Source organism: Tauraco erythrolophus, chromosome 20 (genome assembly GCF_009769465.1).
Source record: "Tauraco erythrolophus isolate bTauEry1 chromosome 20, bTauEry1.pri, whole genome shotgun sequence".
NCBI classification, from domain to species: Eukaryota; Metazoa; Chordata; class Aves; order Musophagiformes; family Musophagidae; genus Tauraco; species Tauraco erythrolophus.
Window position 1 is genome coordinate 910,890 of NC_141484.1, and position 26,024 is coordinate 936,913.

The following is a 26,024-nucleotide window of genomic DNA, read 5'->3' on the forward strand; positions in this document are numbered from 1 at the left end:
TGGCCTGGGTAACAGAACAATAGCTGACGAAATGGTCTGCTCTGGATCAGCAAAGCAGTACTCCTTATCCACAGACATTTAATCAGGAGTGATCTTTTGTGTGCTTGCACAGACCGCTCCGTTCACACTCCCTCCTCCAGCCTCCCTTTGCAGCCAGTGCACAGAAAGCCATTTCTCAAGCGTGATCATCTCCTAGATCTGATACCTAAAATAGACCAGATGACTTACGCCCTAGAAACGCTGATTTGGCATTGTTGGTGATAACAACCTAGCTCAGACTGTGAAGCTAGACGACATCTGGCAAAACATGGCACAACTGCTTTTCCATCTTCCAGATGGATCCAGAGTGACCCCCCCCAGCTGTCACGTGGACATAACGAGTAGTTTGATCGTGATTTAGAACATAAGTAGGAGCCATCAGTGTTGCAGTCGTGGTAAGGGAGTGTCTCTCTCTCTCCTGTAGCTTCAATGAAGTGAAAAACGATGTGCAACACTACCTGTCCCGGGTGGAGCACAACGAGATCCTAGAGCAAGATGATAAAAAAGAACTCTACTTGCTTTTTGTCAACTGCTTGGAGGTAAGAGTGCTGGGTAGGTAAGAGCTGGGCAGTAATACTGTTGCAGGAATAAAAAAGTCAAGAACAGAAATTCTTCTGCAATTCTAGACAAGTTTCTTGTGCACTAACTGTAGCTGCCCATCTAGAAAGCCTAAAGGAAGAAGATTATATCAAATCACCTCGTCAGAACTGGCTCTCCAGTAACAAGCCTTGCTTTCCAATGTGAGGCTTCTGTGTGTTTGCAGTGTTAAATAAATTCTTCTTTGTCTCGGATGCCTTGGACAGGTGTCTGAGTGTTAAGTGAGGCCCAATAAGACTCAAATTCCAGCACAAGAGTGCAGCAAGGAGGGAGATTTCTACTACTGGACTCCTTGTTTTCACAGACTCTTTATTGTTTGCGAAGCTTTAGATTGTCGTGCTGTTTGGATTGTTCCCTTTCCTCCCCTGGCATAACTTTTAATGCTTTGGGCAACTTCAAACTTGACAGCAGGGTAGAGTTTTCATTAAAATGGTGACTTTGTAGATAAGATCAAAATTTGTGTTCTTGCTAAGGGAAAGGCAGGTAGAGCTTGGCATCTTGGCACATGGGCTGTGTGTTGCAGCATGTGTGCAGCCAGGCAGCGTGATCGTAACGCTCTCGCTCAGCTGCGTGCCTAGGAAATATGGGAGAGAGCTGGGGCTCCTTGCTGAGGGTGGTGTTTGGTGATGTGGCAGAGGTTTAGGAAAAGCACTTGGGATCATGGGGAGGAGAGCTAATGGCATTGGGGTGGAGGGTGCCATGAGAGACACGAAAATTTAACGTGCTTGCTGCACTGGGGATGCGTTGGAGATAAGTACCAGCGCACAGGACATCTGATTTGAATGGTTCTGCCACTCATGCAATATTCTGCCCCATCTTTAGGATTCCATGTGTGAAAAGTCTGAGGGCAGCCTTGGATATGAGCACATGAACTATCTGCCTGGAGACAGAGGCTTTCCAGAGAACTATCTCCCAAAGAGCAATCATGAAGCCCCTCAGGAAGCATCAGTTGAGTATCTGCAGGCAGTGGCCAAAGTTCGCTTGTACCTGAGCAAGGCTGCCGAGCTGCTCTTCGACTGGCACCAGCGCGCAGGTGAGTCCGATTGCTCTGCCATGGAACGGAAATGCCATGTACAGGGCCAGGTCACCATGGGAGGTGGGTGGGCTGGACACAGTCAGGGCACCTGTGCTGTGCTAGAACAGGCTGTGACGCGTGGCCGACAACGAGCGCATCCGCTTTTTTCTTTTCCCTTTCATTAGGAGTGTCAGTCATTATTTGTCCTCCTTGCCATGTATTAGCAGCGCTCTGTGACTAGAGGTGTGTAACTCTAGACACCCTAGGGTGTAGTCACAGAGCAGTTGTGCCTTTGGAAGGAGATTTATTTTATCCTCCAGATGCTAACGGTGAAATTTTATTTAGGACCAACTAAATTGAACTTTAATGAATAAAGCAGAAACGATGCTTCAGATACGTGACTGCTGTAAGGCTTATTGTTTTATATGAATAGGAGCTCTGCACAGCTAAAAAGGAGGAAGTGATACAAAAAAATAAGTTAAAGAAGTTTTGAGCTGATTTGCTGACCCAATAAAGGAGAGTAGTGTGTGGAGAGTCTCAGATACTTACACAGCCCGTGAAGCATCAGTGTGGTAACATAACCAATGCCAAGGGACTTCGGTGTCCAGCCCTTGCATTGAGGGTGTCAGGCTAGCAAAATGCATCCCAGGAGATCGTTCTTAGCGAGCACCATCACCTTGGCAGTTGAGATGATGGAAAAACTCTGAGAATGAACTACCAGCAAACGGGAAGACTTGTCCCTGAGAGAAGGAAATGGAAGTAGAGTATGTCATCCTCTGTTGAAGAAATGAATCACTGTCTGAATCCAGCTGCTCTAGATAAGCTTCCGAGGAAGAGAGGGGGCTCAAGTGCTCCTGTGTAATTAGTCAGCAGTAGTAAAAGGAGCTTGGTGCTACAGCTCGTGCTGACAGGAACGTTTACAGGGTAGGGTGTGGTTTTGCCTTTTTTTTTCCTTTTTCCCCTCTAGAGCAAGACCAGGCAGAGGAGAAGCAGCGTTACCTGGCAAACGTAAGGGCATTCTGTAGCCTTGCCAAGAACGACTGGCATCGTGTTTACCTAGTCCGGAAAATCGCTAGTCAGTATGGGATGGAATTTGCTCAGAAGCTTGTCACAGAGGCACAGTTCAACTGGGTCTTCCCAGTGGAAATTCTGCAACAGGTAAAGGTGTCTCCCTGGGAATGGCTCTGGTGGTCTCTTAGTGTTCAGCTTGTGCTGCTTTGGGATGTTCCTACTGTCGTGTGCCTCCGGGGGACTGACCACAGTGGGAGTGGTGGTGAAGGTGACTTACCTTTGCTCTCTGTTGAATGGAGGCTGTTCTGGCAGGAGGAGCTGTTTGGGTTGCCATCCCTGCCTGCTGTCTCTGCGAAGGCTGAAATGCCACAGTTACTGGGAGGAAGAGGAGATTCTGCCTTGTCCAATGGCCGGTTAGTACCCCAGTGCTCACCGTGGGCTTTTCCCTTGGTAGGTACGGCGGAGCCAGTCTCATCACATCGATCGTTACTTGGCGTGTGGCGAGAACTACAGAGTCCTGCGTGATGCTGTGGGGAAAGCCATGATTGAGTGCAAGACTGAGGGTCTCCTAGAGGCAGAGAAGGTAGGGCACGTTCTCCTCACCATAATCGTTATGGTGGGTTCTGGATGGCCAGTGTTTAAGCTCTATGTGTTCCTGTTCTCCTCTCTTCCAGTGGAGATGTCTGGGTTGCCTTTGCTTGAAAGTTACTGTGGCTTATGCTGGCAGCCACACATGTGTTTGCTGTACTTTCTCACCTGTGTTCTAGCATAAGTCACTGAGGTTATTTCTGTTGGTTGCCTCGTCTCACTTTTCTCCCTTTGTGGTCTATGGCAGCAGTTTGTTTGACAATAAGTAACACAGGCACCCTGTAGCCAACCGGCTGGAGAGTGGGCAGATACTCAAAGAAGCTTTATGTGCCCTCTCCAGCTGCCCATATCTGCCTAGCCTTGTGTCTTGCCATGCAAAAATCAAGCAGGTGACTTCTGTGTAGTTGTAACCTTTTTCCAAGATGTATTTTGCATATGGAAGTCTTCAGGAAGAAGTTTGCAAACATTGTGCCTGTGAATGTCTCTGTACCATCTATTATATGCTGGTTGTGATTTTGTTTTTCCACTTGTGGATTTATTTGATTTGAAGGGAGGCATGTACAGGTTGCTGCCTAGTAAGATTGCAGTTCTGACTGGATGTTAGAAGAATAAAATACTCGAGTTTTCTGATGTACAGCTCTCAGTCAGCTCGAGTGCTGTCAGATTACTCATTTATTTATGGCCTGAACAGCTGTTTCTGCACTATCCCCGTTACGTGTGGGGAGAGCTTTACCACAGACCTGCTGAAGCCTGAATATCCAGGAATCAGCTGAAACCCTGTCACACTTCAGCTGTGACAACTGCAGCCTCTTCTCCACCGTATCATCAGTTCTTTTTTTCTAGGCATGTGGCAGCTCCCGGGCTGTGCAGTCTGTCCATCTGCTCCTGGCTATTTTCAGAGAAGTCACTGCCCTGTATGGAGTCAGTGACTCAAATCTTCATCCCAAACAGCAGGTAAGATACTTCATTTTGGAAGCTCGTGGCAAACATGCTTCATTGATATGGATGAGTGAGATTTAAATCATTAGTGGAAGAACCTTTTCTTCTTCTGCCCCAAATACAGTTATGTCCTTATCAGAGCAAACAGAAAATGTTTTCAAAGCAAGGGGAACCTAACGTGGGAAGCAGCCAATAGTCCTCTTTGGCTTGGTGGGCAATATCATGCTGGTTTTATTTCTTTTAAATATGTGCTTTCAGCAAATAGATGCTATGACTAAGTTCATCCAGAACTCCCAAGTCCTGAAGTCTCCAGACCTGCAGCACTTCGCAGCTTCTCTTGTGACAAACGTGCTGCCGTCTCTGACCGTGGATCCGCAAAGCTTCAGCCACAGGGGAGCACTGGTTGAAATGGCCGTTCACATGGTGGCTGTCCTGCTGTGCGGGCAGAACCCCGTCCTGCAGCCCCTGAGGAATCTGGCATTCCATCTGCACACCATGGAGGTAAACGTGCGATTTAACTCGGCAGTTCAGCGTATGGCGAGCTCTTTCGTGAACCTGCTGCATCCTCTGGCCCCTCACCTTCAGCACCAAAAGCACCGACTTACTAGTTTAGCTGTGAATTACCAGTGCAGGATTATTTCAGTGTCGTTGGGATTAATTTGCCCTTTTCAAGGTACCTCTGCATCCTGAGCAGTATCAGGCAAATACTGTTACTGGTATTTGAGTCAGCAAGTCCGCAAGCAGTTGGCAGGTCGTACTGGAGAGCTGCGTGCTCCCAGAGGATAAGGGCTCGTGGGGCTCTGGGCTGAGTCGGGTGGAGGGGTCTGCTGCTCTGCCTCTGGCTGTCCCAGGCGTAAGGAGATGTGCTGGTACACACCAGGGTACATCAGGCCACCCCAAGAGGGATCCAGTACAGAATATCTAGAGACTGCACAGGTAAAGCTTGACAATATTGACAATTCTTAAGAGAGGATTTTCAAAGGTAGAACGTGAAAACGTGCCTGTACATCATCTGCGTGACCTCTGCCTTCGGATGTCTCTTGTTCTGCATCCTGAATAGGGAACCAGTGAGCAACTGCTACAGGAAAGAACTGATTTATATATTTGTCACCTTTTTTCTTTTTCCTCCTTAGCACTCTTTTCTGCCTACAATGCCAGAAGATATAATGGCTCAGGCAAGGGCCTGGGAAGGAATGGTCGCTCTGCACTGGTACAGTAAGTGCTCCTGACTGGCTGTAAAAGAAATTAAAGGATAATCCTTGTTTTTTGAATGAAACTGTTCCAAATGTGAGGACAGACACACTCGTCTTCTCAGCACGAGTTATCCTTTGTAAATTAAGTTTTGTAGCTACAGTTTATGTGGGTTATGCACCAAAGTGCATCAGGCTTCTGTTTAGTCTCAAGCTTATAGCTGTCTACCAAGTTAGAGAGTGCAGAAGACCTGCCCCGTTACTGCTGGCGGTGTTAGCGTGGTGTGCGCAGAAGGGCAGCACTCACTTTGCCACCTTCCTGGCCAGCTGGCAGTTCCTTGCCCTCTGCAGTGGGGTCTTACTGCAGACTGGGAATCCAGAGGTGGGAGCATTTGTGCTTAGCAGCCCGTTTGGTACTCGGTAGCAGAATCTTTCAGACTTCCATTCCTTGTTTCTCAAGGAGAGAAGCACTGAAAACTTCCTCTGGTTCCCATGTGGGTCTATCGCTCCTTTGAGCTTTGGGACTGTCAGTGCTTTTGATTAGATCTTGAAGCATATTTCTTGCTCCAAGATGATGGTCCCTATGAAAGGAAATAACAGGGGCTTCATAAATGTGCCTTGTAATACTGTCCTGTTTGTTTCTCTTTCTTGATAGCATGTCCAAACGGCCACCCCTGTACTGTAGGAGAGGTAAGAATTTAACACTGGTGGAATAAACTGTTTTATTTTGTTTACTGGTTTTAATGTTCTGTTGCACAGCAGTTCATTTTCTAAACTCCATATTATTAATCACTTTGCCACTGTAATATAAAATTTAGAATAGCTCTAACACAGCTTGTACCATGAAACAAGAGAGGCAGAGCTCCTTTGCCCAGTAGCAGTTTTCACATTAACCAGTTACAGCCTGGCTTTTTGTTTCATTCTCTTTTGCTGCTGGAGATGCTCTTACTCTGGAATTCAGTTTTCTCCTTTTGCTTTTTGCTAGTGTGGCCGCCCCATGGAAACGAGCCGCTGCCTCGACTGCGGTGCCCAAGTTGGAGGGGCACAGCACAAATCACTGCCTGGCTTTCGTGAATTCCGGTACGCTTTGGATTCGTTAACCTTTCCAGTGCTAAATGACATCATACTGGCCTGTCATGCTTCCAGGGCAAAAGGTACCAACCACTTCATGCTGCTACCTGAGTGTGGCACGTGGGATTCCCTGTTAGCTCGGACACGGGCCTCTGAGAGAAGAGGTTCAACTGTTAGAAGTGCTGGTATAACTCTGACTTTGCAGAAACTGCCTTAACGTAAGATCTTGCCAGCTGCTGATTTAGGGTTTTTCATCTCCCTGTGCATCGAGGCTGATACAAGTTCTGTGGTTCTACAACATACAGTAAGAGGTAACGTTTTTTAAAATGGATCAGCAGGATTGAAGAACTGCTACCAGAGCTCTGGTAAATATAACTTGTGCTCCTTCCTCCTTGATTCTCTGGATTAGCACTTAGAGCCCTTGTGGAAGAAGGTTCAAGTTACTAATTCTAACAGCAGTGGTTTCTCATCTATCCAGCACAGAGTTGGCTAATCTTGCCCTACAGGGCTGAACGTTGCCTCTTTCAGAGAAAACAGATTAGGAGGAGATGTCCAAGGAAGAGTAATCAGCCAGCAAAACCAAATTGGCTTATTTGTGTACAAAACTTAATGGGAGTCTTCATTCCCCTGTAGCACTTTTAACTGGCAGCTTTTATGGCACTCAAAGAGACATTATGGGCTATCAAAGACATCTCTGTGTGTTTTTTGTCAAGGCAAAAAAATGCTATATATACACTTTCCAACAGGAGTAATGAAGACAGAACTCAAACTGGCCACATCCTTGGAGATGTACAACGCAGAAGAACAATGGGAGTGTCGGATCGGGCCATGTCCCCGGTTGTCTTCGTGCTGATACGCCTGCTGACACATTTGGCGATGTTGCTGGGAGCCACAAAAGATCCTCAGGTATCTTCCAATGATAGTTCCAAGTGGCCACATGAAACGTAGTGAAACCTTTGTATGATGTTGGTCCTTTTCACCATATTGCCAAGTACCTTTCAAGATGCAAGACCCAAATTTACTTCCCTCCTTGCCCAGGAGTGATTTTGGTTCCTTCACGCACACATATACACGCGTTCCTGCCGTATTTGTTCAAGTGGTAGGAATCCTATAAGATGGAGTTGAGACTTGCTGGTAAGACAGTAGCTCTGCATGCCTTGTGCTTGGACTGGACGTTATTGGCCATGCTCATTCTTCCCCTTTCTTTCTCTTTAGTCATTGCAAAAGATGATCAAGCCGCCGGTGCACGACTCAGTGAGTTTCCTGCAGCAGCATATTCGGGAGGACTTGGCGCAGCTGACAAAAATTTTGGGGAAGAGTGTGGATGAGACTATCAACATCTTTCATCTTGTCCTCATCGGTCTGCTCAAGGACCCTCATCAGCACCCAGGCCAGTGTAAGCAAAACTACCCGCCGTGTCACATCTGCAAGTCACATCAGCGTTTTCAGGGCAGCAGTTACTTAGCTGCTCTGCTAAGAGACCATTTCCCACAGGTGGTAGCTGAGCTGATGAGGAAATCCAGAAATTTGAGGCTTTTTTCATGCTGTAGGGAATGAATAATTTTTGACTGTTACTTTCAGTCAAGCACGTGGAGTTTGCAAGGTTTGGTGTGAAATTCTGGAAAGGTTATTGGATAAATAACCTCACGACACGTTGATGGAGCTTTCAGCTCACAAGCAGAGGTACTACGCAAAGCACAGTAGCTCATGCTGTGTGTAATCTGTGCACTATGCTGCCCCAGATGACTGCCAGGAAGCTCATGGTAGAGCAGAGACAGCAGAGTATGGCTCATGGTAGAATCTGGAGTTCAGGTTGACGTGAGTCATCGTGCCATGGAGGGATTTCTGTGTCACAGCCGTATTTTTAAGGTGACAGCACAGATCGGTATTCCAAGCTCTGTTCTTTGGTCTGTTATTGATCATGGTCTCACCTTGGACAACTTGTTTAACCTTTCTGGGATTATGAATGACGTGTGTGACTGTCCACATCATTCGAATGCATGACGGGGCTGAAGCTTCTGAAAGCCTGCTGTGTTGGATGACAGTCTCCAGCTAGACTCAGGTACTCGGTTAGTTTCTAGGAGCTCTGTCTTTGCTGCCATGCTAACTTGCAAGGATGTCGCATCTGAAGCTCAGGGAACCTGTGCTTTCTTTTAACTGAAATATTGCAAATCTAAGAGACTAAATATTCCTGCCGCAGGGCCAGTTCAGTTTGATGATGTGCTCTCCACCAAAGAGAAGAGGAACAAATGGGAAGAAATTGTTGCAAACACAGTTATTGTTCCTGAATTGGAGGTGAGAAATTTGTGGTACGAAATTTCAGTAGCTGAGCAGTTCAGAATTCACTTATTTGGAAATCTGGCCTCCTGTAACATCCGTGCTACACTTTTCACCCAGCTATTCCTAAAGCCAAGCTCTCTCTGACACAACAGCAGCGTAGCTTTAGTTGGTAAGGGTCAGCCAACTTTATTCTACTGATGGAAATGAGTATCTGAGACTAGAGTTGTGCTCTGATGATTCTGTATAGCTGGCAAAGCAAAAATGTCTTGGCTCAGTTGAAAGTATTTGTCTAACTGAGCGTATGGTGGCCCCAGGTGCCCTGTCTGCCTTTTTTTCCACCCCCTGTATACATCATCTTGAGAATGGAAGACCTGCAAGTTGGATGAGCTGGAGAAGAAAGAAAAACTTTGAAAAGTTATAGAAAACAGCTGTTTTGCAGTATGTGTTTTACATGCCTTCCCTAGGAGTTTGTCTTTTGCTTTGACATATTTGTGTCAATTGGTCAGCAAGTTATTAGGGAAATATACTCTAGTGGAGGTTTAACACGGCAGGACACTGCCAATTATGATATAATTTTTTTCTTTTTTTAATGCAGGATTTGGATAAAAAAATTCGGAGGTTAAATAGACGAATACAAGAGGATGAGAGAATTTCTTCCAATCCAATAGTGAAAATAGTGTACGGTGACCCAGTCACTTTCCTGTCCCAGCTGCCAAAGGACAGTCACATACATCATTCCAAGATGTGGAGCTGCAGAAAGAGGATTTCAGTGGAGAACCTGGGCCATGTAGTCCAGCAAAAAAATGCCAAGGACGCTGTCCCTCTCCTTTGGAAGTTTCTGCAGAAGGTGGGTGCGACAGGGATGAGAGACCGCAATGTCCACAGAATGCCAGGTTGGTTGAGGTTGGAAGGGACCTCTGGGCATCACCTGGTCCAGCCCCCTGCTCAGGCAGGGTCACCTAGAGCCGGTTGCCCAGGACTAAACCACTCTTTAGTTATACAGTGTCTTTATTCTCATAACTCTGTATAATCTTGAGAGCTGCATGTGTAAAATATTTTTTTCTTTTAAGCATTTAAAAAGTAATTCCATGAAAGTATTCAAAAGTGGTTTGTCCAAGAACAACCTTACTCATAGGCCCCCTTTCCTCTTCCAGGAGCCAGAACTGAGGCTGGTTAAATTCTTACCGGAGATTCTGGCTCTGCAGAGAGACTTGGTGAGGCGATTTCAGAACACCGCGGACGTTGAGCACTGCTCGATCAGAGAGTTCCTCAACGAACCCCTCTCAGGTGAGAAGGCTCTGCCAAAACTGTCATTGGTGAAACAAAAAGCACTGGATAGTCAGGTTGGAAATGAAGGTGAAAACTTCTCTTGAGCTTGCAATCTTAAGCCCTCATAGCTTCCTTTTAACTCCCATCCAAATGAACCGGAGACCTTAGACCTGGAGTTATGCTTGGACAAGTCATCAGGCGACTTTTTATAAAGAGAATTAAGCACAGGAGGAATGTTCCCAAGGGTGGGGACTCTGCTCAGAGATAGGCAAGATAAATCCCTGAATGCAGCAGTGGGTATGTTGAATTTTTAAGCTCTGCCTTAGAGTAGTGCCTGCCTAAAAGATGGAGTAGATGTCCTTCCATTCGTGAGCAGCACACAGATGTTTTGTGGCAACTCCTTCAATTGTCCTTAAGTGCAGTTATTTGAGGGTTTAAGTACTTAAAGGTCATGCAGAATCAGACCAAGGATCCATCCAGCCTTGCAGCCTGGGCTGATAGCAGACGATGATGGAAGAATATAAACAAAGAGAGCCAATGACTCGATTTTACACCATTAGAAAACTGTTTAATGTCTGTTCAGTCTCTCTTGATCTGTTTGAGCCTTGCTTAGAGCTCAGTGGTGTGCTTTGAAAGGTCTTGTATTACAGAGTTTCACAGTGAGGCCAGTAAAACGAGTTTCAAGGAGTCGTCTTTCTGTTATTCCTCAGATGTGATGAGAGACCTGTTGCAGAGGAGAGTCAATGTGTTTCTGTCTGTTTGGAACAAGCTGAGAAGCTCACTGGACACCAATGGTGAGTACCTTTTTTTCCCAGCGTTGCTTTGAGAGTGATGGCAGCAAGAGCTTGCCAGCTGTCTGACCATGCTCCTCTACTACCACCCTTGGACAGTTCCAGTTCCTCCCATCAGTGATGCTGAGACATACCCTCAAAACTGACCTTGGCCATTAAAGGTTTAAGAAGATCTAGATGCAAATGGAAGAATTTGTTTCCCTCTTGTGGTATTCTCACCTGAACTTGCTTCCTTCAGCACTTATAGTAATGGAAAAAGCGCTGCTTTTTTTCAGGTTCTATACTTTTTCCGGACCTGGGTCAGCTCAGGAGAGGCTTGCTCATTGTGGGTTGACTCTGGGCCACCTCAAGCAATCTTCTCTGCCTTTTATTTCAGGGGAAATTAAGCTTCCTAAAGGCTACTGTGATGCTGACCTGACCCTGGACAGCAAGCTCGAGGTCCTTCTGCCACGTCGACAGCGGCTGGGCCTCTGCTCCACAGCCTTAGCCAGTTATCTCATTGGTCTGCACAATGACTTTATCCACTCGGTGAACAAACACATCAAGGAAGATGACAGGTATGGTGCTATTCCAGCTTGGTGTTCCTTTTTGGCTCTGTTGTTGTACCTGCTACCACACAATCAGTTTTCCCTGCTTCATAAAGGCTTCTCACTCTACATGGAGACTGTTTTCCCTTCTGCAGGTACTTGATCAGTCCGTCAGAAGTGTCCGACCTGCACTTGATCAGTTACGAGGTTGAGAGAGACCTGATTCCGCTCATCTTGTCCAATTGCCAGTACAGCATGGAGAAGGGAGGGGAGACATTGCAGGACTTTGATCTGGAGAGGATCCAACAGCAAATCATCAGCAAGTTCCTGCAGGGGAAACCACTCATCACCCTAACGGTAGGACAGGGCAGCTAGCTACGTTTTCTGCAGACAACTTCTTGGCTGGTGTTGGGGCCCTGCAGTGTTTGCTGCAGCCAGGCATGCACTGTGGCAGGGTGAGAAACGTTACCAAAGCTTTACAGCCATGGGTTTCTCTCCTGACAGGGGATACCTACCCTCGTATACAGACACGATCGGAATTACGAACAGCTCTTCAATGATGTCAGGAATAAGCTGGATCAGGTGAGTTCCTGCATTGGAGGAAAAAGGGCAAGTATGTGACCCCTGACATCCCAAGAAACGTTAGGTTTGTCTTCTCTCTCTTGCCTCCTTTGTGTGAAGGCTCCTCTGCTAATCTCTCAGCATATGCACAAGCTGGCCGCCTTTTGTCAGGATTTACAAAGGAAAGGGATGTAGTTAAGCATTTTCAGTTTCCTAAATCAAGGGGCTCTGCTGTCTTCCATGACTTTAGCAGCTCGAGCAGCAATAAGGAATGGCTCTGAACTAATACTAGCAACTGCTTTGACTTCATGGTTTGCAGAGCGCTCTCCCCAGTTCTGTGATGAACATGATCAGTGGGGAGCTACAGTCTTACAGTGATGTCTGTGATGCCCTGTCCGTCACTGAAATCACCTTGGGGTTCCTGGCCATGGCTGGAGAAAATGCTGAAATGCTTCTGACTGACTACATCGAAAACGTTCTGCAGATGGGTGACCAGACAAACCCTCATGTACTGCAGGTGAGCCCTGAGAGTAAAGCTCTTTTTCTTATTAAAAACTGCACTAGTTTATACTGAATCCAGCCAGTCTGATCTCCAAGCCCAGCAAAAGTTCAGCTTTAAAAGGAATGTGATAGAATTTCCTCCTCACCATATTCAACAGTGGGGAAAACAATTTTCACTTCCCCTGCAACCAGTGTTTGCAAGGTGGGAGCATTTAATAGCCTGTGGGGCTCAGCAGGGTCTTGGAAAACCCTACAGAGAGATCAGGTGCAGGATGTGCAGAAGGTCAGAGTCTTCTCTGCAGAAGACTTCTTTGCTGACAGCTCTTCTGTCAGCACCAGGAAGGAGAATTCTCAGTTGAGTGTCAGCGTAATTAGTTGCAATGCTAAAACTGAGAAAAGGGAGAACTTTCAATTACGAGTCAGCTGTCAGTGACGCTGCCTTGCCTGGTGCTGAGAAGGATTGAAAACATCCCTTTAGCTCTCAAAAGTGGTGATAGGGGAAGGCTTTACCTCCTAATGATGGGTGAGAAGAGGCCCTTCCCTAACAGCGGGCAAAGGCACTGTGCTATGACAAGTACGTGTGATGTAGCCCTACCGCTTTCCCGCTCCCTTTCATGATGCCAAAAAGATGGATTGTTGGAGGCAAAAGGGGGAAGAGGGAGAGAGAAGCCTGTTGCAGATGGGCTTCTACACCCAGATTAAAAGGGCTCGAAGTCCCTGCTCAGCTGTCTCTGTGCTTGTGCTCCTCTGCAGTGTTGACCTGCGTGGGCAGGGCAGGGTGGGACAGGTACACCCTTTACAACCAGGTGTATATATATATTTTTCCATATATTTTTCTTTCAGGCCCTTAGGCAATGCCATCTGAAGCACAACGTAGCCCTATGGCAACTTCTCTCCACCCGTAAATCTGAACAGCTTCTGCGCCTCAGAAGGGTAAGGTACCCCCATAATGTCAGTGTCTAATCAGCTCTTTCCTCTCCTCTAAATATCATTGCTCAAATGTGTATGGCTGGTTGTGTTTTTTTTTTCCCTCACTGCATTTTTAGGATCCTTTTGCAGACGTCAATACAGTCTACAAAGCTGAGCTCAGCCCAGAGATGGCCAAGCTCCTCAACACCTTCCTTGTCCAGTCAAGGCTGGAAACGTTCCTGCAGGAGCTCCATGAAATGATCATCCTGAGGCTGAGACGTGTCCAAGCCGTGGATGAATTCAGACCCACGTGGAGGTAAGAGCCGTGCAGCCCAAACCGACCCACAGTTGTTGCTGCTTCTCTGCCGCTTCGAAGATGCGTGTGGTGGAAACAGTCCCCTTGGCAGGCGACTGCCTTGCTGGACAAAGCACAACCATCAGCATCCAGAACGTGCAGCATCTACAGGCACGCTGCGTGTTTCTGGCATGTGTGACTCTTCTCCATCTCACAGAAGCTATTTTGGGAACGCTGCTGGAATATACTGGGAGCTGCTGTTCTTGAGCACGAAGCACAAGCACATCTGCAGTCACTCAGATGAGCACACTCCACTTTCCACACACCCAGTTTGGCCCCAGCAGCTCCGTTCCAACCTGCAGCCTCCCATTTCTGGGTTCTTCAGCCCCTCTATAAATCTGCCTGCCTCTACAAATCAGTTTAATCTTTCTCGTTACCCAATACACACATTAAAACTCTGTATACTCAACGTCCGTGCGTTCCCACCACACGAAATACTACGTGGCATCTGTAGTTTGCTGCACACCATCCCTTAACACTACTTTCGCTCTTTGTTTTCCAGCCTGAAGGAATCGCTCGTGCCTTACCTTGATGCAAAAGACTCCGAGTTAGCTACGGAGCTGGAAGAGACGTTCCCGGATGAGATTCTCCTCTCTCATGCTACTGCCACGTGGGAAGCAGCCGCTCTCTTCAAAAGAGAGCGCAGGGACAGTTAGGGCCACGCGCAACGCTCTTCCTCGCGCACGGGGCACTGTAGTGCCACAGCCACGGGGTGTTGGTGAGATGCTGGATGCTCGGGGGTTTGTTGGGTTTTTGGGGTGGTGGTTTTTTTTTTTTTCTAGGGGTTGAGGTGTTGTGTCGTGTGTTTTGTGTTTTTTTTTTTTACTAACTTCAGTACCAAAGGTTTAGATGCTTTCATGCATCAGCAAGATGAAGGAACGGAAAGCTGCACCGCTCAGCAGAGACTCTTGAAGGTGTCATCAAGAACCAACCAAAACCCCAAAGCCACCTGAAAAAGATGAAGGATTTTTTAAAAAAAAGCATCATTCCGTAGTGCTGGGAAAGGCGCTTTGGTTTTTGCACTCTGCCTTTCTCCTGACGCTTGCCTGCTCCTCCCCGGAACCGGAGCCGTGCCGCTGCCCTTCCCGGCGGCACGTACCACTGCGGGACCGGGCCGGAAAACCAGCCCCAAACCCCGCCGGGAGCCGCTCCTTCCCCGCCGGCCCCTCTCGCTGCCGCCGGTGCTCGTCGCCGCGCTCCTCCCCGGGGGCAGCTCCCCGCGCCCCGGCGCTGTTTCCCAATAAAACCGGCTCCCCCTCCCTCGGCTCCTCCCGCCTCCTTCTCTGCTCCCCGCCCGCCTTCCCGGGGAAGGGGGGGGGGGGGTGGCGCGCGCTTCCGGCGCGGCGCCATGGCGGAGCGCGCGCCCCTGCCCGCCGCCACGCGCCGCCGCTGGGAACGGTAAGGGCGCGGCGCGCCCTGCGCATGCGCGGAGGGGGGGGGGGGGGGCGCGGCGGCGGTAACCATGGCAACCGTGCGCGGCGGCGGGCTCGGCCGGGCCGCGGAGGTGCGCACGGCGGGGCTCCCGCTCGGTGCCGGGCGCGCTCCGGTACGCGGCCAGGCCCGGGGTCCCTCCGCGCCGTCGGGGGGGTCGCGATTCCCACCCGCCGGGTCGGAGGGAGTGGGGGGTTCCCGTATCCCCGCGAGTCACGGGGCCCCTTGGGAAGAGCCCCCCGGTGCTCGGCCCCGGTCTGACGGCGGCGTTCCGCCAGGGAGCAGGCCCGGCTGAGAGCCCGCCTGGTCGAGGAGGACACCGAGCGGTGGCAGAAGGAGCCCGGGTTCGCGGGGCTGGAGCGAGTGGGCGGTGTGGACTTGTCCTACATCAAAGGGGACGACAGCAGCGCCTGCGCTTCCCTGGTGGTGCTCAGCTACCCGGCCCTGGAGGTAACGGAGCCGCGTCCGTCCCTCGGGGGCGCCCCGACGGGACGGGGTTTGTAGGAGGCTTGTGCGAAGGCCGGGACCTGCGGCACCTCTGCCTCACGCGGCGCCCTAAATTGCCCCGTGGATGCTCCGCAAAGCGTCCGACCCTGCGTTCTGCGGGAACGATGAATAGAGACGAAAATAAGCGTGAGGTTTTAGGTGGAAGTTCAGGAAGATGCGGCGCAAACTGCTCGTGGTGAGAGGATGGAGGATTGCCACGAGCTTGCAAGGTGGTGTTTGATTTACAGCTAACAGTTCAAGTTAGCTGTAAATCCAAAAATACCACGATGAGATGTGGTCCGTGGTCAGGCACGGAACGCCGTAACGGCATATGGAAAACAACCAGTCCCACCCACTACCCAGGAGACAAAAAGGCCCGTTGTTATTCGGTGGTGATCCGGAGAGGAAATTAAAGCATTTGTAGCACTCAAACAGCAGGTGTCTTGTTGGTGAGTTCTTGCTGGGAATCAGCTAATAACATGGGATGTAACATAAAAAAGCCATTTCAAAACTGCCATGAATCTCACATCCTACAGCCATTTTACTTGAATTAACAAAGATTTTAGGTCTCAGCTTTCAAAACGATATTAAAAATATCTTTAAACGCTGTAGCAAGCAGAGAAATAGAGTTTGATACTGGCCACTGGGATTTTTGCAAACCAAATTCCAAATCCTGCCTTGATTCTTGACTTGCCCTGCACGCACATTTTTTTGTCCTGTCTTTCAGAGGTTCTTTTGGCCCGTCCCTGCGCAGAGAGACGCACCCTTTGATAACGCTCTGACTGGGTGGACTTTGAGTGGTGGGTGTATCTGAATAGCTGCCCTGCTTTTGTTTCAGAGACTTCACTCTCAGGCAGGGTCTGGTAGGTGATGTCCAGCCCTCCTCTGCCAGCAGTCCGTCAGTCACCTCCTTCTCTAACGGAGCAACAGAATGACACAACCCAATGGCCTTGGCTTTGTAGGAGAGATCCAGTAGCAGAGTAGTTTAAAAAAGATGAGATTAGGGGTTATGAACCAGAGGTGATGCCTCTGAAGCAGTCAGGAACCAGCCAGCGAGTCCTGGAGGTCACTGTGTGTGCACTGTCCCGCTGCTCCCAGGTGCTGTACGAGGAGTGCCGGATGGTGGCTGTCAGCGCCCCGTACGTGGCGGGGTTCTTAGCCTTCCGAGAGGTCCCTTTCCTGGTGGAAGCTGTTCAGAGACTTCAGCAGGAGGAGCCCAGGCTCAAACCTCAGGTGTGACATATTTCTTTGTCCAGAGGTGAGATGTCGTGAGGGCACAGAGTGCTGCTGAGGCTGCGCTGTCTGGCTGGTTTCCACTGGTGAGGCAGAAGGGGCCGTGTCAGGGTTGTACTGAAGCATCAGTTGCCCTTTCCGTGGGGACCAGGGATGCTAAGCCAGGAACAGCCCGGCCTCCCATGGCAGTGGGAGTCCTGTTCTGCGGGCAGCACCAGCGAGGAGCACTGCCAGCTTATGCTGCTGGGGCACCGGTTGTTCAGAGTTAGGTATAGACAGCACTTCTCCTCCCTCACAGGGTCAGCATCACTGTCTGCTTGTTGGAGTGGCTCTGCACAGGAAATAACTTTTCTTTTTTGGCTTTTCAGGTCCTTTTTGTAGATGGGAATGGCCTGCTCCATCCCAGAGGTAGGACTTCACTGGGGAGCCCTGCTCTCCAGGCTCCCCGTGCTGCCCCTTGAGATTCCTCTTCTCTGGTGTCCTGCGGTTACACTGGGTCGTTGTTGGCAGGATTTGGTGTGGCCTGTCACCTCGGAGTCCTGACGGATCTGCCGTGCATTGGAGTGGCCAAGAACCTCCTGCAGGTGGATGGCTTGGTCAGGGATGAGCTGCACAGAGAGCAGGTTAGGCCAGGCTGGGAATTCATGTCCACTCTTTAATATCCCAAAAGAAACAGGACAGCAGCATGCAAGTACTTTCTAACCAACTGACCTTGTGCATGTTTATCCCTAGATTCGTTCCTTGCAGAGGGAAGGAGATATGTTCCCACTGACAGGTGCTTCGGGGAGAGTCCTGGGCATGGTAAGCTGTGGGGAGTTTCCTGTTTGCTTGGCCATCAAGTCTTCCAGCTTTGCGTAGCTGGGAGTGCTGGAGGATGTTGTCCGTATAGTGGGACAGTCTCAGCGATACCAGTTCAGGAAGACACAGTGTGCACTGGTGACCAGTAACACTGCCTTCCCCGTCCTGTGAGCTCAGGCGTTTGTGGAAAGAGTTGACAGTTCTGGCGTTGGATACGTTCACGTCCATGGCTGTGGCCTCGGAGGTGCCATGCTGCAGCACCCCCGTGTGTGAAGTGCAGTCACAGAGAGGTGCTGGATCTGTAGCAGCTCACCAGGATGCAGATGGAGCACGTGGTGCAGAAGAGCACTGCACAGGAAACGGGCTGATGCCAGAAACTTCCCGCGTCTGGTGATGTTTCAACATAGTCTGCATTAGCAGGTCTTTGTGCTTCCCAGAGCAGTGCGAGGCGTTTTCGGGGGTCCACAGGGTTCCAAAAGGGCAGACAGTCCCTAGGAGGAGATACTGGGAAGTAGAGAATCAAGAAGACTGGAAGCTGCCAAATGTAGAGCCACCACCCCACCTTCTGAAGGCAACTGGCTATCTTATAATTCATCTGCCACTCCGTATTTGTTAAAATAAGACACTCTAAGTATTTGATCTCCCTTGTTTCTGAATGCACAGGTCCTGCGTAGCTACAACAACAGCTCTAAGCCGCTTTATATCTCCGTGGGTCACAGAGTGTGCCTGGAGACAGCCGTGGCTCTCGTCAAGTCCTGCTGCAGGTACCGGATCCCGGAGCCCATCCGTCAGGTACAAGAGCAGAGGGGCTGAGGCGGGGGGAGGCAGGCCTGGAGCAGGGAAGCAGGCAGTGGAGGGGGCTGGGGATGCCAAGCCAGTGGCGATGTTTCAGAGCCTCAGTTTGCCACTTGTCTGCAACTGGCAGTTCTGCACTGGGCACCTTCTTCCTGGCCAGTTCACCCCAGCCTGTTCTACTGTTGTTTACATGGTAGTTAGGTGAGCCTTCCTCTTCCACGCTGGTCCTGTCGCAGTGCCCTTACACGCAGCCCCGGCACACGCAGCCCTTACTGCAGACCCAGCCTGACTGATGTCTTGGTTCCTCTCTGCAGGCAACTTCTGCGATGCTGATGTTAATACACGGGAGCTGGAAATGCAGCTTTCCCGGGCGCTTTGAGCCCAGCACAGACCGCAGTGCTGCTCCTCTGGGCTTTTCCCTGCTACTGCACTCTGAAGGAGCTGCAGGCTCAGGGTGGCAGCGAGCCGGTAGGTGCCAGCACTGGATCACAGAGCCGCAGCTGCCACCGAGGCTCAGCTTTAGACTAATTAAATGGCAGCAGGGCTTGAGGAAAGGATCTGGAGAAGTGTAAAGCCTCTGAGACTTCCAGCCTGACAAGTGCTTCCCTTCTCCCAGGGTCACCCCACTGCTGGTGGCTCAGGTGGGTGAGACCCAGCGCCTGCCCTGGGAGCAGGGCCCGGTCGGGCACCCGTGTTCGTACCGTCGCCCCGGCACATGCCATGCCCGGCGGGTGTCTGACCACCTTTGCTCTGCAGCTCCTCAGAGCAGCACTAAGGTGGTCCTGCTGAGGGCTGTGAGGCAGCCTCTGCATGCAGGAGCTTCTCGTTGGTACTGCAGTGTTTTCTGAAAACAGTCCTGAGTCTGTAGTTATAAACCAGACAAAAATCTAACACCTCAGAGCAAAACAAACCTCGGAGCGTCCGTACCAGAACTGGAGTTTCTGATCTCATAAAGCACTACCTGCCAGACGGGAGTAGGCTGATGGATCTTATGTAATCCTTCCAGCAAGGGACAGATGCCTCCGCAGAGCTCTGAGCTAGCTCTGCAGTTCGGCGTGTTCAGAGCAGAGGGGAGAAGCATTCCCTTTGGAAACAAAAAGGTGTCTTGGAGCTTTTCATCACCCTCATTTCATTTCCAGCTACCTCCAGTGTTTGTCTGTGTTCTGAGACTCTTCCAGTTCTCTAACTGTGACCTTAATTTAAAGTGATGGAATGAATTGTTGTCGCTTTCCTTAGAGAGATTAAAAATCCGTAAGGGAATGTGTTTACTGTAGAGGTAGAGGGATGGCAGGAGATACGGACACTTAAACCTTTCCATGGGATTTCTCCCTGTTGCAATTGCTCTATTTGGTAACTGTCACAGATCTTGACACAGGGCAGCGCTGGGAGCCTCAGCTCCTGGGCACCTAAAGCTGGAGTTAGGATGCAGAGGGCTCTGGAGAATCCTGCCATGGATGACTGAGTTGGCCCTTTTGCTGTGGCATGTCCCCAGGACAAGCTTGCAGACCTGATGGGTGATGTGCTCGTGGCTTTCCCAGGGTCATGAAATACTTGTGGATCGTTAGCTCTTAGTTTGTAAGTTCTGGTGGCCCTGGAAGTATAATGCTCTTCAGAGAGCTCAGCTGTGCCCGTACCTTCCTGAGGCTGTTTGTGGCTGGTGTAGGGCAGTGCAGTGCTGCAGCACGAGTAGTGCTGTGCAACTGTTGGGCAACCTACACCTTCTGCTTTCCTAGAAGTACGGCTGCCCAGTCTGGGTAGGGCGTGTTGTGCTTCGTGGGCACGCAGCGGTATCTAGGCAGTGATCAGAAACGGTTTGATTTGCATTCAGCCCACAGTGTGGTCGTGCTGCCAAAGGAACTGAGGCTGTGGTACAGGTGAGAGAAAGCAGAGGGAAGGTCGTTACCACCTACAGTCAGTATTTACATCCCACTTAGTCCTTATTCCATGTGTAAGTGCAAGGCCAATCCGGGAGAATTTTGCTTGTGTGGGGGTGATCTCTCTGCCCAGCCAGCTTGTGTGAGATTTTGAGGTTCCTCTGCAGAGGGTTGGTCATTTGGAGCTACGCAGACAGAGATTGAGGTAGGCAGGAGCTGTCATCCCAGAATAATAAGCAAAGCATTCAAACTGAGTGGCACTGGAACAATACCAAGCCCTCCTGAGAGCAGCTGCCCTTGCCTACTTCTGGCAGAGGTCAGAACCCCTCTCCAGCATTTGCCCACGCTCCAGACCTGCTCAGACCCAGGATCCCCACGCACAGAGAGGGAACAGAAGCTTTTAACACTCTCCAGCTGACGAGGATGGCACTGGGACTGCTGCTTCTGCTCTCACCGTTCGGTTCCCGGCGCTGCGCACCAGCCTGCAGCTCCCTTGGCGATCCCTGAGCTCCAGCTGGCTCCTCGCCCACCCGGTTCCTGCTGCCTCGGGACGTGGCTGATGGGGCAGCCCGATGGTGCTCCAGCCCACCAAGAAGGACAGAAGTAGGCCTGCCCAGGGCTGTGAATTTCTGCAGGTCACTTCGTGTGAAACATTAAAACACTTGTGCTTAGGAGAACTGAAAAATAAGCCATCATCCCTCTCCTCTGCGTGAACAGCTCCTGCTGCCCAGCGGCGGAATCAGCAGCTGGCACCCCGAAACTCTTCCCTCCTCTCAGATGTACCCCCCGCTGCCCCTCGGGAAATGGGCGAAGCAACAATTCCAGACCCTAATGCCAGCACTAGTCCCCTCTGAAAATAGAAACGATCTGTGAGGGTTATTACGGGACAGTTATCCATCTTATTGATTAGCCTCTGGGATAATGCGCTGGGTTAAGCTGTCTCTCCGCGCTGCGTGAGGGGTGAGGGCTGCCCGGGAACTCGCCACCTAATCGAGCATGAGCTTACCTTAGCAGCAGAACGTGGTTGGGGTTTTTCTTCCCTAGAAAAATAGTTTGTGGATGTGACTCTTGCTGCCTTGGTCTCCCAATAGGGACTGAGTGGAACAACCTCCTTCCCTCATTACAAAATACATCGCATAATCTCTTATCCTGAAGAGTGATCAAAGTTATTTGTCAGTTCAGTTATGAAACTGTCCAATTATAGAGAGAAGAGAAAAAAATCTCCCAAACAAACCAGTCCTTATGTAACTATTTTTCATTCTCGAGCGTGCAGAATTGTTAAGCAGTGGTGGAGCTGCGTCTGCAGCAGTAAGAGCAGGCAGAGCCTCCACCCCAGAGGTCTGACTGGGATGGAGGGGTGGTGGGGAGCTGCTTTAGGTGTGGGAGAGACTTGCAGAAGTAGAACAGTGATGGGAGTAGCAAATGCTTCAAGGACAGCCACTGGGGATGTGTTAACCCACTTTATTAGCATGATCATCATACGCTGTGAAGCTTTTCCAGCTGGGAAGGTCATATCCTGCTTTTTAAGTGGAGAGAGACACTCTGCCTTTGAGGTGGGGCACAGCAGCTGTTCTGAAATGTCACGGCGTAGCAGTGGTTTTGAGAAAGGAAGTTTCTAAAAAAGAAAAAAAACTTTTCAGGGAATGTCAAAATCAACTGCCAGTTCTCAAAGTTGTCCAACAGCTCAGGGTCTGTGTGCTTGTGATAACATCTAAGAGTCTTCTGCATTGGAGAGCTGAACAGTTAATGCTTCCAGGGGACAAGAACATTCTGTAAATGTCCAGCAACACTTTCCATAGCTCTTGGGATTTCCCTTGATTGTTCTTTTGCCCTGCTCTGACCACATGCTCTCCTGCATTGCTAAGACACAGCAATCTCCTTTTCCTGGTGAGGTCAGGAGGCCTCATGTTACAGGAGAGTATTTCGGAAGAGGAAGGGAAGAAGTGGTCAGCTGCATGAGGGTGGGTTTGGTCATGGCTCCCAGCTCAGTTTCAGACGAGGAGGGCAGTAAACCATGAATTTGGTTGAGTCTCAACGTTACTCCTTGTGATTTTGGTGCTGGAAAGTGGAGCCTGGAGCATGGGTAGGGCCTGGTGTTGTCTTCCTTGGCAGCTTTGCCGTTGGACTGGCGAGGCAGGACAGTGTGAAAGGTGCCTCAGTCACTTGCCTTGCAACTGCTGCCAGAGGCGACAGCCGAGGATGTGCTTGTGTCGTGTCTCTGCTTTTGTTGGTGTTTTTACCTGCTTTAGCTGCAGAATTGCCGTTGCCCAGCCAGCCCATGGGCAGGATGAGCCAAGCTCTTGCCCGGAGAAAAGGATGTTCAGCAGACGAGTGGTGTGTTTCTCCATCTGTTGCTGCATCATACAACTGCTGGAACAGAGGAAGGACAGGGATGGGTACAAGAATGGGCAATGCCAGGGTCATCTTTTCATCCCATGTCCTCTTGAGAACTCGCCTGCTGGATTCCCGTGTTCCCAGGCTCTTCACAGCCCTCTCCATAGCCTTGTTCCCCCTCTCTATGTACAGTTTCCTGAGGAGGGCAGAGTCCCATTTCTCAGCTCATTCGTGGCCAGAAAAGCTAATCCTTTGGGAACAGCGCAGAGTCACGGCTGTAAAGACCACGACTGATCTTGGAGCGCCGCGAGCCTGGAGCGTGCAGCCTGCGCCTGTTTGCGGTGCCAGTGGGAGTCCCTGTTCGCACCGTCCTGGGACACAGCTTCTGTTTCGCTGAGCACCCAGTGAGGGTTATTGCAGCAGATCCATGGGGCATTCTGCTCCAGGACAAGTCAGTAAGATGCTCCGGTGGTTCCCCACCTTGTGAGGAGGGATCTGTGAACCACTGTCTCATGCCCAGTTGCCTCACGGTGCTGCAGAGATCTGCTCTCACATCCGTGTGGTTTTGGCACTCCCAGCGACGTTCTGGGCGCCGGGGAACATTCTGCTTTTGTACGTTGGTATAGGCTGGGGATTTTGCCAGCTTTGAGCAAAAGGGATGAAGGAGATCCCAGGAAACAGAAGAGTGGGCAAAGTCCTGGGCTGAAGGGAGTCCTTTGTTTTGAGCATCTTGGTCTGCGAGCGTTTTGCTGCTGCACAGGGACTGCTCAGCGCTGCAGAGACGTGCGTGTGGTCGTGGCATGTGATCCCTTTACGGAGTGAGGGTGGTGGAGAAGCTTCTGTTGGTTCAGTGGGAGAGCTGGTTTACTTTTTGGGATATCTTGTCTCGAGGGAAGGAAGACTTACCCTGCTCTCAAGTGTCTAACAAGTCTATTCCATCTCTTGTCAGACTGGGATGAGCTGGTGTGGGGAAGGCCTGTGAAGGAGCTCAGCTGCTCGTTAGGTTTTCCTGCCTCGCGTTTGAAGGTGCCCACACATGGAAGCAGTCATTTGGGCTGGTTCTAAGGATGAAAGCACTAGAGCGTTCTCAGACTCCCAGGTCCCTCCTGATTCTGCTGCCCAGGGTCCATCAAAGCAGGGTTGTCGTTCTGGCGTAGAGACAGGGCAAAATGGAAAAGCAGCCCATCACCTCAGCAGCTCTCCCTGTGCCAGTGAACACCGCTTCTTACAAAGCCTCTAGAAGTCCTTGCTGGCCATCCTCTGGGTCGCACAGGTCCCCCTGGGGCAGGCTGGTCGCACTGGGCTGCAGCCAGGGTTTGCTGAGGATGCCCAGGCTGGGTCCTGCTCCTGCTGCCGTGCTTGGGGGGGTTGGGGCTGAGCAAACCTCAGGCACTGACTGAGAGGAACCTTCTGTGCCCATCTCTCACCTCCTTACTCCTAGGAGAAGCGAAGAGGCAGGCAGCAACGGTTCAGCAAATGTCATTTCTGCTTCTGAAAGAGACTGTACCCCAGTGCGGCTGTTCGGTCCAGCACCCCGTTTCCTCACTTTAAGCCTTCGTTCTCCCAGGCAGCTCGCAGGGAGGCATGGAGACCAAACAGGGAAAGGAACATGCAGGTTCCTCTTTGCAACGCAGTCGTACAAAAGCTGTTTGTGATGTACCGACACCAGCGTGTGCAGGGGCACACCGAGATAACGAAGGGGAGGCACCAAGCAGGCCAGTCAGTCCATTTTCACTCCTTTTCCTCCTTAATTCCAGGCTGATATTAGATCGAGGGAGTACATTCGGAAGCAGCTGTGCTCACCGCTGGAGGTCATATCTTCTGGGCCAGAGAGGTAGGTGTGTGGGCAGCCCGAGCCACTGCCTCTCCAGAGGGGATCTGCTCATGTAATGATCTCCAGTAATGGCATTAAGGGGACAGACAGGGTAACAAGGTGAGCTCAAGGGACAGCGGGACATGTGCTGCCTCCAGAAAGGGTGATTTCTGGTAGTTGTAGCCATGCTGCTTCACACGTTTCTTCGGCCGAGCACCGTGTCCTCGGCCAGGGAAGGTCGTTGGGGATTTGGTCTGTTTCCGGCACCTGCGATAAGCACAGCGCTAACGCCCACAGGTGTGACACGAGGGTGACCAGAAATACCCTGCAGGGAGCTGGTTTCTGCCCCCGGAACGCCACGGGAGGCTCAGGCTCCCCCACTCTTACATAACGTAGGCCAGCGGCCGCTCCGCGGAGCGGCGTGAATCCGTAGCGAGAGGCGTGGGAGGTCCTTGTGCTGGGGCTACGCTGCCTCTCCGGCACAGCGGTGATGGGTTCTCGGAGCCACACCAGTACCAGGCGGGGCAGATACTGGATGTCCCGGCCTGAAGAGCTGCTCGGGGATGAATGAAGCGTGTCGGGACCCGAATCCCACTCTGGTCTGAAGGTCCTGATGAACCAGAGAGTGGAGGTTGCTGGTGGCAGTAGTGAGGGATTGCTTTGCTGGCTTAGGGAAGCACCTGGATGGTGGGTGCAACTCCTCATGGTCTGCTCAGCTCCTCTGTTCTTTGAGTCACACAGCCAGAAGCAAAAGGGCCTTTCTCTGCTCTCGCCGCGGCCGTCGCACAGCGTGGCCGGGCCATGGGGGTGGCTCTGTGCAGCACCAGGCTGGGTGTCCCCCGTTTGTGCTGGACCTTCATCTCTAGCACCTCTAACGCCTTCTTGCTGTGGCAGACGCTGAAGCTCACACAAAGACTCCCTAGTTGGGAGGTCTGTGCAACAGAAGCCCCAAACTCATTCGATTTATGACCATGTGTCTCAAAACCTGTGTGTCTCAGCCCCTTATTCACCCAGCTCCCTAGTTATTTGATCTTCTTAGTTTCTGCTCTTTTAAGTCTGTGACCCTTGTTTTTGTTCCTGGCAGAAAAAAGGAGCCTGAACTGGATGATTTGTCTGATGCCAGAAGAAGCTGAGGGCCCCTCTTCACCGGATCCTCTCCTCCACCAAGACCATGGTTCTGCCGAGTGGAACAGCCGAGTGCCACCACAGGGGACAGCGGTGCAGGGCCGTGCTGGGCAGGGCGATGGCACCGCTGTGCCTGGCTCTGGTGGGCAGGCGGACCAGCTGCTGGTCGGGGGGAACCTTTAGGGCATATTCCTCAGGGTTGATTTTTAAGCATTGTAAAAATATTTGTATAAGCAGATAAATATTTGTACAAGCAAACAAATATTTGTATAAGCAGATAAACATTTGTATAAGCAAACGTACACTTGTAAGTTTACAACTTCCTCGAGTACTTGGGCAGTTGCAGGAGGTGATTTACAAGGAGGTGCTGAGGCACTTGGCTGGGCTACAGACGAGCTCCAGGGCTGGCCTTTGGCTCCCACCGCGCCTCCGTGGCATGGAGACTTCCCTTCTCATTGTTTTGGGAACAGCTTCCACCCATTCCCTGCAGGA

The 26,024-nt window shown here is 50.7% G+C and overlaps 2 protein-coding genes across 4 annotated transcripts in view; both read left to right on the top strand.

Moving 5' to 3' along the window:
• RNF213 (ring finger protein 213) overlaps positions 1-14,798 on the top strand; it is a 52,155-nt gene extending 37,357 nt beyond the window's left edge. The window contains exons 45-66 of one of the 2 annotated variants that reach the window (XM_086624131.1): positions 464-578; positions 1,459-1,669; positions 2,619-2,809; positions 3,117-3,245; positions 4,094-4,204; positions 4,448-4,690; positions 5,323-5,404; positions 6,035-6,069; positions 6,365-6,459; positions 7,197-7,356; positions 7,666-7,846; positions 8,651-8,745; positions 9,326-9,577; positions 9,885-10,017; positions 10,710-10,793; positions 11,167-11,347; positions 11,473-11,674; positions 11,822-11,899; positions 12,198-12,395; positions 13,223-13,312; positions 13,426-13,604; positions 14,146-14,798. In XM_086624131.1, the coding sequence (XP_086480257.1) occupies positions 464-578; positions 1,459-1,669; positions 2,619-2,809; positions 3,117-3,245; positions 4,094-4,204; positions 4,448-4,690; positions 5,323-5,404; positions 6,035-6,069; positions 6,365-6,459; positions 7,197-7,356; positions 7,666-7,846; positions 8,651-8,745; positions 9,326-9,577; positions 9,885-10,017; positions 10,710-10,793; positions 11,167-11,347; positions 11,473-11,674; positions 11,822-11,899; positions 12,198-12,395; positions 13,223-13,312; positions 13,426-13,604; positions 14,146-14,299 (3,199 nt within the window). In that variant the 3' untranslated portion in view covers positions 14,300-14,798. Of the gene's footprint in view, positions 1-463; positions 579-1,458; positions 1,670-2,618; positions 2,818-3,116; positions 3,246-4,093; positions 4,205-4,447; positions 4,691-5,322; positions 5,405-6,034; positions 6,070-6,364; positions 6,460-7,196; positions 7,357-7,665; positions 7,847-8,650; positions 8,746-9,325; positions 9,578-9,884; positions 10,018-10,709; positions 10,794-11,166; positions 11,348-11,472; positions 11,675-11,821; positions 11,900-12,197; positions 12,396-13,222; positions 13,313-13,425; positions 13,605-14,145 lie in introns of both variants that reach the window. The other variant, XM_086624132.1, reaches the window with a different exon arrangement.
• Positions 14,799-14,991: 193 nt separating this feature from the next.
• On the top strand, positions 14,992-25,775 carry ENDOV (endonuclease V). Of its 2 annotated transcripts, XM_086624031.1 has the most exons (9): positions 14,992-15,041; positions 15,353-15,524; positions 16,659-16,793; positions 17,162-17,201; positions 17,304-17,416; positions 17,526-17,594; positions 18,255-18,383; positions 24,352-24,428; positions 25,492-25,775. In XM_086624031.1, exons 1-9 carry the CDS (start codon positions 14,992-14,994, stop codon positions 25,538-25,540), a joined length of 834 nt encoding a protein of 277 aa, XP_086480157.1. In that variant the 3' UTR covers positions 25,541-25,775. The 2 variants fall into 2 exon arrangements, with proteins under 2 accessions (XP_086480157.1, XP_086480158.1); XM_086624032.1 differs by lacking the exon at positions 14,992-15,041 and having other exon boundaries at positions 15,504-15,524; positions 16,399-16,793.
• Positions 25,776-26,024: the final 249 nt, after the last annotated feature.

Coding starts and splice junctions, on each gene's coding strand:
- ENDOV (XM_086624031.1), top strand. CDS start 14,992: ATGGCGGAGCGCGCGCCCCTGCCCGCCGCCACGCGCCGCCGCTGGGAA. Junction 16,794..17,161: donor AGCCCAGGCTCAAACCTCAG/GTGTGACATATT, acceptor TTGGCTTTTCAG/GTCCTTTTTGTAGATGGGAA. Junction 17,417..17,525: donor ATGAGCTGCACAGAGAGCAG/GTTAGGCCAGGC, acceptor GTTTATCCCTAG/ATTCGTTCCTTGCAGAGGGA.